At 55.2% G+C, this 10722-nt stretch overlaps 1 protein-coding gene across 1 annotated transcript; it reads left to right on the plus strand.

The window, feature by feature from the left end:
* Positions 1-4075: 4075 nt before the first annotated feature.
* LOC120691795 (monoacylglycerol lipase-like) lies at positions 4076-8394 on the plus strand. Its single transcript, XM_039974989.1, has 7 exons — positions 4076-4991; positions 5147-5185; positions 5292-5362; positions 6982-7046; positions 7128-7217; positions 7338-7430; positions 7625-8394. Exons 1-7 carry the CDS (start codon positions 4576-4578, stop codon positions 8024-8026), a joined length of 1176 nt encoding a protein of 391 aa, XP_039830923.1. The 5' UTR covers positions 4076-4575; the 3' UTR covers positions 8027-8394.
* Positions 8395-10722: the final 2328 nt, after the last annotated feature.

The following is a 10722-nucleotide window of genomic DNA, read 5'->3' on the forward strand; positions in this document are numbered from 1 at the left end:
ATCATGGCCCTGGCCTGCTCAGCGCGCTGACGCGTCTCGCCACCTGAATAAGACAAGAAGGCGCGCGTGCCTCAGAGTACTTTTTCTGCAGGCACACTACCCCGACAGACGAATTGTCACGTCCGCCAGACCAGCACCCGGATGCGCCTGGCGGGAACGCAACGCCGATCGATCACATCAAGGGGAAAAATGCCGAAATACCCTTTGGCCGAATCCCTTGACTCGACCAAAGGCTCGGGGGCTACTGTCGGGTACCATGATTAGGGGCACCCTAATCAAGGGACTAAAACCACCCTAAAAATGCAAACACATGCTGAGCAACTGGGCCCACGAAGGCCTACAGCCTCCTTCCAACCTGGAAGAAAGGAAAGGACTCAAAGAAGCCCAACACACGGCCCACGTACGCAGTGCGGCCCATGCGCACCCCCCTCTCGGACCCGCGGGGTGAGCTCCGTCTCGTTCGAGGGTAGCGAGCCTGCCCTCGAGAGAGCGGATCGTCTCCGCCTCGCTCGAGGCCACCCTTCGACGGAAGGGACAAACGGCCCTTCCGCTCACCCGCCCGCCGTACGGAGGCATTAATGCCAACCACTCCTCCATAGCGCCCGGGTCAGACGGCGTCAGACCGCCATTCCCCACAGTGGCTGTGACCGGAGTCTCGTCCGCCAACTCCGGTCACTGCTCTGCCATTCCGGATGCTGTGGCGACACTGTGGGAACCTGCGACGTGGTGCAAGACGTGCTCGGCACTGCTCCAGCTACTATACTGCCAACTTCTCATACCTCCTTCGTACTTTCCCTTCCGCGGAGCCCTCGAACGGCATGGGCATGACCCTCGGAAGCGGCTTTGGCCTTGACCGGGACAAGACCCTAGCCTGTAGGACCCTCGGAACGCCTCCATGCCATGTCTGGAGGATGGTACCCCCCACAGCAACGACCATGCTGCCCGCTGGAGCCAGGACGCCGGCGCGATCTCCGCCCGCGCCCGCGTCTGCGTGACACGTGGCGGCTCCAGACCCCTCCCGAGCAGCTAACTGAGCCGAGAGCTCGCGGGAGTCCGGATAGGCACGTGGAGGTTCTGGACCCATCCGCGGGAGTCCGGATGGCACGTGGAGGTCCCGGACCCGCCTGCGGGGGTCCGGGTCGGCGGCCACAGGTGCTGAGCATTTCTACCTCTGGGACACGTGGTGACACCGGACCCGTCCCCGAGCGGGAAGCGGGTCCGGGACCGTTGGTCCGGTGAGATGGAGTCAAGGACGATGCCCAGGACGACTGCCACGACCGGCGCCATACCCCACAGTGTACTTCCCACAGTGCTCGATCACAGCACCCCCGCGATTCGTTGAGAAGACGACGACTTCCACGATCCCCTGTGCATGTACACCGTCCCTCCTTGTGTCTATAAAAGGGGGTTTGGCCCATTTTCGGTAGAGGACAACGCTTTGCACTACTAGCAGAGCACATACGCTCCTCTGAAACCCGATATTGGCACTCGCCTCAATCAACTCCTCCTCTAGCAGAGACTTGGGAGCTTCCCTCACTCTCTCGCCTCGCTTGTACCCCCTACTACAGGCACCCCCGGTGCAAGATAGTATAGTGCTCTCGCATACCCCTTTGCTGGACGTACGACCCCACGGCCGGAATGAGAATAAATCCGTGCGTTACTGTATTGCCTCTTGCATCAACATCTGGGACAAGGAACACGCATCATCATCACTGGTTGGGTCCGGACCGCCGGGTCAGGGCACCGACAACGTCGGCGTCCACTTCATCGCAGGCGTGGCACGGCATGGGAGTCTCGGCGCCGTGATCTATGGCGCCGAGACGTGTTAGCTCGGCGCCGTAAATTACAGTGCCGACCCCAGGGTTCATTTCTCCAAAAAAATTAAAAAAAAGGCCTATGTGAAATTCTTTCGCGAAAAAAACTAAATTGTAAAAAATGCGCAACCGTCTACCATACAATACTCCAGCATGGTTACACCGCTGCCGGTAAAAATAAAAAACGCCGGTTGCATGATGCCGTGCAGGAACAGGAAGGAGCCGCGCGGCCCGCGCCCAAATCGGACCCCCAACGTGGCTGGCTACGCCCGCCAGGCCACCCCAAGCAGACATCGCAGGCGCACGCCAATGGCCTCGTTTGGTTCTCCCTCTCTTCTCCTAACGCGCATGTTTTTCAAAAAAAGAATCTCGCATGCATGGTATGCTAAATAAAATCTATTTACAAAATTTTTTTAGAGATAAGTGTAACTTTTCGCGATGAATCTAATGACGGTAATTATTCGATAATTGGCTATAGTAATGCTATAGTAACCGTCATCTATTCACGCCGTCAAAAGTCTCATTAAATTCTTCAGAGTTTCTAGCACGAGGGTTTGAAGTTAGTTTTATAAATTGACTTTATTTGACATCATAATTAGTGGTTAAAATATTACTATTCATTAGCATAGCACAAACCAACGTCACCGAGATCTCCAGACGCGAAGGTTTACCTGATCGCCGAGATCCTCGCTCCTCGGCCGCTCCCGAGTGCCCGACCACGAGCCAAATCCACAGCACTGCACCCGGGTTTTGTCCCGGACCGGCACTAGTAAATACTCCGGCGCCGAGGAGCACAGGCCGCAGGGGCACAACACAAGCGTCCTTCCCCGCTGGTACCGTGTGTTTGGTTGAAGGTGCGGAGCGAACTTGGTTGGAGCCGACCCACTTTTGGTCTGTTTGGATGAGGGGCGAAGGGAGCGGAGCCGCTCCGGGAGAGGATATTCGCTCAAGATGCGGGTTCCCTCCGCCCGTCAAATTTCGAGGGGCGGAGCGAACCCGTCTGGGTTTCGTCCGTGCGTCCCGCGCCGTCAGTCTCGTCGCTACCGCACCGCCCGTCCTCGTCGTCCTCCTCACGCTTGCGCCGCCCGTCCCGACCCGCGCCACCCGTCCTCGTGTCCTCCTCGCGCCCGCACCGCCCGTCCCGACCCGCACCGCCCGTCCTCGTCGTCCTCCTCGCGCCCGCACCGCCCGTCCCGACCCGCGCCGCCCGTCCTCGTCGTCCTCCTCGCGCCCGCGCCGCCCGTCCCGACCCGCGCCGCCCGTCCTCGTCGCCCGCGGCGGCTCGCGACCGCGCCACCCGTCCTCGTCCTCCTGCCCGCGGCGGAGCGCGTCTGTGGCGGCGGAGCTCGCCCCTCGACGGCTCGCGCCCGCGGCGGGCGACCTCACCCACGGCGGTGGAGGAGCTCGCCCGCTCGCGTGGATCCGCGGCCCCGAGCTCGGCCGTGCGCGGATCCAGCGGCGGCGGCGAGCTCGGGCGCGGATCCGACGACGGCGGCGAGGTCCGGCGGCGGGGGAGGAGGCGCCTTCGGGGGGAGGGGAGGGGAGCTGACCGGCGGCGGCGGGATTTGGCGAGTGGAGAGAGGGAGGAGATGGAGAGAGAGGAGACTGACATGTGGGGCCCACTAACGGGGCCCACTAACGGAGTTAGTGTTGCCATCCAACCCGGATTCACAATTTCCTCAACCAAACATGTGATGGGTTGAATCCATCTCTAAAATCAGACATGCAACCAAACAATAGATGAATTGTCTCCATTCTCAAAATAAGAATCGGAGCCAATTCAATCCAACCCAACCCAGTGATCCCGCGACCAAACACACGGGTACGGGTAGCGGGCGGCAGCAAAGCATATGCGGCGACGCTCCCGAAATTTCCAGACGCCCCTATCCCCGTCCGCCCCTTTTCCCACGTCCACAGGCCGCGAGAATCTAGATGGCGACGAGCCCGCGCGACGCTACCGATGCGGATGGCCGGTGGAGATAACAAAAGAGATAAGCGACGGCGACCGGCCGCCCGCCCGGACCCTCTGACACACGGGCCCGCCGCATCGCGGTCTCCTTTCGCGGCCCCCCCCCCCCCCCCGGCGGCTCCGTGGGCGCCACGCGGCCGGCCGCATCGGGGCCTCCCGTCCACACGTTTGGCTGGTGCGCGGGTCCCTCCGGGATGGCTCCCGCCACGTGGGCCCGGGAGCGGCCACGACCCGCAGTGGGCGCGAGACGAGACGATGCGTTGCGTTCGTTTTTTTTTTGAGCAACGATGCCTTCGATTCTTGCGGCCTTGCGGGCGGGCGCGCTCTCTCTCTCCCTCCGCCTTGCCGCGCCTCCTCTTGGTACTCGGAGCGGCGGCTATAAAGCTTCGCCTCCACTCCCACTCGCGAAGACTTGCTCAACTTCTCCTTCCCTTTCTCGCCGCCGAATAATCCGGCCCTCGTCTACGAGAAGCTAGCCCCCGTTGCGTGCGCCTCGAGCATCTGGCGGTTCGAGAATCGGCGGCGGCGGGCGGCGGCATAATTCGATACAGCCGTGCGCTCCTTTTTTTGGGCGGCGGTGGAGGAGGATCGCGCTGGTTGGGGGTGAGGGTGGTGGGGGAATCCATTTTTAGGGCGGTGCGGGCGCGATCGGTCCGGGATCGGGAGTTTTTTGTTGTTGGGGGCGAGAGAGGCCACGAGAGCGGCGACGCCCGGGGACCCGACCCGACCCAGCCCAGCACCGCGCCGAGGAGGGAGAAGAAGGGATAGGAGACGGCGACGGTGGTCGCGAGGATGGCCGGCAGCATGCAGGCGGCGGAGGCCGCGGGGCGGCTCAGCGCGCTGCTCTCGCTGCTCGCGCTGCGCCGCCTCCTCGCCGTGCTCCAGCCGCTGGCCCTGCTCCTGCTCCTGCCCTTCCGCTGGCGCGCGCGCCCGGGGGCCGCGGCCGCGGAAGCCGCGTCCGACGCCGCGCCGTCCGCGTCGAGCGCCACCGTGAAGAAGGGGAAGGCGTCGGCGTCGGTGGTGCTGCGGGTGCCGGCCGGCTCGCCCATGGTCGCCGCGCGCAGGCAGGCGTTGGCGCGGAGGGAGATAGCCATCCGCCGGGCGCGGGAGGGCGGACGGGAGTATGAGCTCATCCCCACCGCCCGCGGAGAGACGCTCTTCACGCAGTGCTGGTGGCCGTACCCGCCCCCCTCCACCATTAAACCAAGGTGAGAGAACTAGAAAATCCAGGCATCCAGGGGGCTGTGCCGGTGTGCCCACGTGTGCTTGAAAATTTTTGTTCCTTTTTTCTCCCTGGAAAGGTGCCTTCTGGTGTTATTGTGCTGATTATTGGTCCTATGTTGTTGGCGATCTTGTGGTGCAGGGCGCTAGTTGTTGTCATGCACGGGCTAAACGAGCACAGGTGAGAACCGTTCCTGTTCCTATCAGTTCCATTCGAAATGATGATTTTGGCTATGCTGGGTGGTAGCGGATGGCTGACCCTGACCTTCCTTGGATTGGTGTGGCAGTGGGAGATATGATCATTTAGCGAGGCGTTTGAATGAGATCGGCATCAAGGTGTACGGGATGGACTGGACTGGTGAGTGATTCTTTTATCCTTTTTTTTAGTTCTGATGCTTCACACTTATATTACGATAGGCATGTGTGTTCTGATTTGGTTTTATATCTCGGATCACGGTTATATTCCACGGTTTTGATTGTGAACTTTACTAATTCGTGCGGGAAACAATTATTAACGATGAATTAATTGAGATGTCAGTTTCTCTCAAGTTCCTTTCTGAAAGAAGAATACAACGGGTAGTGTCAAATATGGACCATAGATTTGCGTGTCTCAGAACCAAAGACAGTGAAAAGATCTGGCATGGAATCTAGTTCTATGAGGCTTACAACTTTTTCGAGGGCTTGAAAAAAAAAATTTAGGGCTACTCCTTCCGTCCCATAAAGAATTCCCATAAAGAATGTAGTTTTAGCATTCAAATTTTGTCCCACAAAGAGTGTAGTTTTAGCTTGTAATGAGATCCATTTAATTAAAGTAATACCAAGCACCAAAAAATTATTGCATAGGAAAACACATAGAGCCAATCAAATGTTTAGTAGATATTATTTTTCTAGTTCCAATGCGTATGCATTCATTGAGCATCTAGAAACCCAAATAAATAACACGAATTTCAATCATAATTGGTAGAAGTAATTAGGGGCAACAAAGTCATTTCTTTGGATGAGTAATGTGTCTAAAATTTTCTAAAACTACACTCTTTGCGGGACGGAGGGAGTGCATAGCATTGTTTGAATTTTCAAAAATTGCTTTTCTAAAAGTTTTTGGTATAGATCCCGAAATTGAAATGAGATGTGTCTATTTGAAAGCTAGATTTCGGATGAACATACTTTCTACCTTTGGATGTCTAGATATTTTGCTGGCTTCATTTGGCTGTTCATTCCTTGGTTATTTATGTTGACACTAGTGTAGGAGGTCAGACTCCATCTTAATTTGAAAAAAGTTCGCATCATTTAAAGAAAAAGATAGTGACATCGAGATAAACTAGCTAACTGGTGGGTTTCAAAATGTGTATGACCCTTGACTGAATGGTAGATTTCTTAAAGTTTAGGTGGATCCTAACTTCCTAAGCATAATGCCTGTCAGGGTGAACTCATAACCTTGAGATGGATATATTAATGACTAGTTTCTAGCTGGGAGCTTAGATATGATGCTACATCACTTCATGGTCTCCATTCTTATATTTTGTAAATGATTTGTGACGTGGAAGCTTAGATAAGGTGCATCAGTTCAATAGTTTCTCATTTGGTATTAACTAAAAGCTGTGATAACTGATAATTGTTCCCCAGATCCCGCGCAGTGCGGGAAGCCTACGACACTGGGTACGCCCTTTTGTGATAGCTGATAATTGATAATTGCTGACTTATAGACACTTACTCTGTTTGAGGGGATAGACAGATTCTAGGAGGGGATAGACAGATTCTAGGTATACACGGTATCATTTAATAATTCTGAAGAAAAAATGGCCTATGAGAAAAATCTTCCCTTGTTCAGTTTAGTTTTGACCACATGTGTCGCTTGTTGAGCTAACTAATCTTAAGAATTTGTGGTAATTCTATGATTGAACTTCAGGCATACTAAAATTCAGTGCGAAGCATTGATTCATTAGTCTTTTCTAATCTATAGAATATGCTCTGTTACAGGCCATGGTGGAAGTGATGGTCTTCATGGATATGTGCAGTCTCTTGATCATGCCGTCAGTGACTTGGTATGAGCAATCCAATCTAGTTTCTGTTTCTTTAGACTTAAAGATGTAAATTCTTATTCAATTGCTTTTGTTTCACTGTAGAAAATGTACCTCAAGAAAGTCTTAGCTGAGAACCCTGGTCTTCCATGCTTCTGCTTTGGCCATTCAACTGGCGGTGGCATCATTTTGAAGGTAACATCAGTGGTACCATATGAACTGTGCAATGCTTGCTTTTCCAGTAGTATGCTTGCGCACTTGGGTTCTGCTTCATTCATACTTCATACATCTAAATGTTATTTTGATTCTTGACAGGCTGCACTTGATCCAGAGGTAGATATTCTTATTAACGGTATTATCCTGACATCACCAGCTGTTCGTGTACAGCCTGCCCACCCAATCGTAAAGGTATGACTCGATCTTTCTTAAACAATATCTGATCATTTGAAGCCTGTAACCGATGCACAAATGCTGTGTTGACAATAGAGTTTGCGTGGAATCTGTAGACATCATTGTGCTAACAATTAGAGTTTTTCTGGAATCTGTAGAAATCATCGCTCGCCTTTCAGCCCTAAATAATCTTTTTTTGTCGCCTGCTGCAGGTCATGGCGCCACTTTTCGCCCTCATCGCGCCGAGGTACCAGTTCACGGCGTCCCACCGGAACGGCCCGCCGGTGTCGCGCGACCCGGAAGCCCTGCGCGCCAAGTACACGGACCCGCTCGTGTTCACGGGCGCCATCCGCGTCAGGACGGGCTACGAGATCCTCCGCCTGACGTCCTACCTGCAGCAGCACCTGCACCGCATCACCGTCCCCGCCCTGGTGATGCACGGCGCCGACGACATGGTGACCGACCCCGAGGGCTCGCGGGCGCTCTACGAGCGGTCCTCGTCCGCGGACAAGTCCCTCAGGCTCTACGGCGGCCTGCTGCACGACCTCCTGATCGAGCCCGAGAAGGAGGCGGTGATGGACGACATCGTGGCGTGGCTGCGCCCCAGGGTCTGACGCCCGCCGCCGCCGCCGCCGCCACCGGCAAGCGCCGGCCGTAGGACGCAGCTCGATCGCCAGCCGCGGAGCGCGGAGGACCAGCAGGCGGGCCGCCGCCTCGCCTCCGGACGGTGATGACGCGGTGACGACGCGAGAGCAGAGGACAGGAGTGCCCGAGTACCTACGGTGATGGCGCTTTACTCACACGCCTCCCGGTGTGCTGTATCCCGAGATTTTTGGTCAGGGATACGTATGGATTTGTAAAATTGTTGTTCGTTTCGCCCTGTGTGGCCGCACGAGTGGTGCCCGATACTTATATAATTTAGACGCCCATTCCCCTCGGGTTGATGCATTAAAGATTGCAATTCCAAGTCAGAGTTGCGACAGGCTCGGCCTCCCCATGTCGACGTTGATGTTGATGCTCTGTTCCTGTTCCAGTTCCTGGCACGGTAGCCCCTTGTGTTGCTTGCAATTGCAATTGCAACGCTGCTCTGGAGCGTCCCCTGGTTTGCGTGTCCTGCGGTCATGCCACCACACCGTGCAGTGTGCTCGGCGACGAACCCGAGTGGCTAGCGTCGCCGGCTCGCCGCCGCGGGGTACTGCCGGTGTCGGAGGTTGTGCGACCGTGCGAGCGTTTCGTGATTTTTGGCAATCTCAACTCGTGTACACGTGATGTGACGATGCACAAGTAAACTCGCTGGCCTTCGGTTTTCCGCATCAGCGCGGTACGTTTCGCTCCATCCTCCTATTTTCCGGGCGGGAGTTGCTGAGGCGTCGCATTCAGCGACGGCGAGAGCTCGACTCCCTGCCTTCACGCAATAAAAATGTTCACGGGAGAGGGTGCTCTGAACGGAACTACAGAAGGGTCATCGACGCGGAGACCGGCGGTGCCGCCCGATCTACGGATGGACGGCCGGGATGATTCCTGCAGTGATGAGGTCAGTGCGCGATACCAGCCAGTGAACTCGACGCCGCAATCCGGCGGTCCGGGTTGATACCTTTGTCCTCTCTAGAAAGCTCCAAGTCACCACCTCAGCACTTTCCGTCCTTGCCATTCACATCACCTCAAATTTACATGTTTACCACCGGACACTCTACGCTGCTTAATGCTCGTGCAGTCGTGCTTCTCGCTTGCTTACGGAAAGTAAACGACCAACTGACCAAGCCGGCGCGCCAGGTTTCGTTGGATAAGATAATAAACTCACCTCGGTGGACTTTTGTAAGGAGGAGATTCCTAGGAGGCCCTCTCTTTCTTTATGAAATCCGACATCATATCTGTTGTGGTTTGTGGAGATCCACAGCCGAGTGGCGTAGTGCACCCGTCTAATCCCAGAGGGTGAGTACTCGAGGGTTAGCTAGGATTAGCCCGATCTTTAATGCTTGCCTTGGTAACTGACGAGCCGCCTTGGAAACAGGCAGGCTTACCGTGTTGGCATGTCACGCCTGTCCAACCCGTGAGTGGGTATACGATGCCCTGCTCTGGCAGCGCACGCCCCAACCACCAGCATTTAATGCGGCAGGAGGGCTGGCGATCCACAGTGTGGACTGACAAAAGCTACCCCGTGCCCAGCGGCAGCAGAGCACGCCTCAACCGTTCGCACTTAATGCGGGTGGGTGAGGGATCTTCCAGCGGAAGGCTTGCGCCCGCGCCCGCGTCTGCGTGACACGTGGCGGCTCCGGACCCCTCCCGAGCAGCTAGCTGAGCCGAGAGCTCACTGGGGTCCGGATAGGCACGTGGAGGTCCCGGACCCATCTGCGGGAGTCCGAATGGCACGTGGAGGTCCCGGACCCACCTGCGGGGGTCCGGGTCCGCGGCCACAGGTGCTGAGCATTTCCACCTCTAGGACACGTGGTGACACCGGACCCGTCCCTGAGCGGGTAGCGGGTCCGGGACCGTTGGTCCGGTGAGATAGAGCCGGACCCCAATGGTCCGGTTGCTCAGCTTCTTAGGGCGTAGTTACGAATAACTACGCGAGTCTTGGCACAGTAGGAGTGGGTACCCTAGTTATAGGGTACCGACAATATCGGTCAAAATGAGAGACACATGGTCGAAGCCAGCCAAAAATCTCATCCGGGTCTGCAGTGTTGGATAATGGGATCATCTACCATAGTGTACAGTAGTTTTCTATAGGATATGCTGAAATTCGTCGGAGTCTGACGACCCAATGCTAAAGGCCAGCTCCGCCCCTCAGACACTGCATATATAAAAACTCTCTAGCATAATGTTGCTTGGAGGGTCCAAGAAAGACCACACGATGTGTCGATGTGTGAGGCTGGGTTTAGTTGATATAATACGTTGATATGTGTAGATAATCCTCTGCAAATATTTGATTATGGAGGTATCACTTTGTGTATCATTAATGAAAGGAAACTCAGACTATGGTTTTTATTGCAAGTTGTTGAACAAATAAGCAAAATTGGAATACTATGATGGATGCCACAACCTATTCATATTGCTTTCATGTGCAAGAACACCAAGTTACACTTTCAACTTGATGTGTCAGATCACTATGCAATCAATGTCCTCAGAAAAGATTTGATGATTGTATGATCTATCTCTATGTGGGGCAGTGAGAGAAATAAAGGACACCTCAAATTGTTTTCTTCTACTACTGTGATAAAGATATATCACTTTGAACCGAGGAGCATTGCATGCGGACCAATGTGCAATCAATGTCCCCATATGAGAGAAGATCCGATGATTGTATGATCTA

Source organism: Panicum virgatum, chromosome 9N, assembly GCF_016808335.1.
Source record: "Panicum virgatum strain AP13 chromosome 9N, P.virgatum_v5, whole genome shotgun sequence".
NCBI classification, from domain to species: Eukaryota; Viridiplantae; Streptophyta; class Magnoliopsida; order Poales; family Poaceae; genus Panicum; species Panicum virgatum.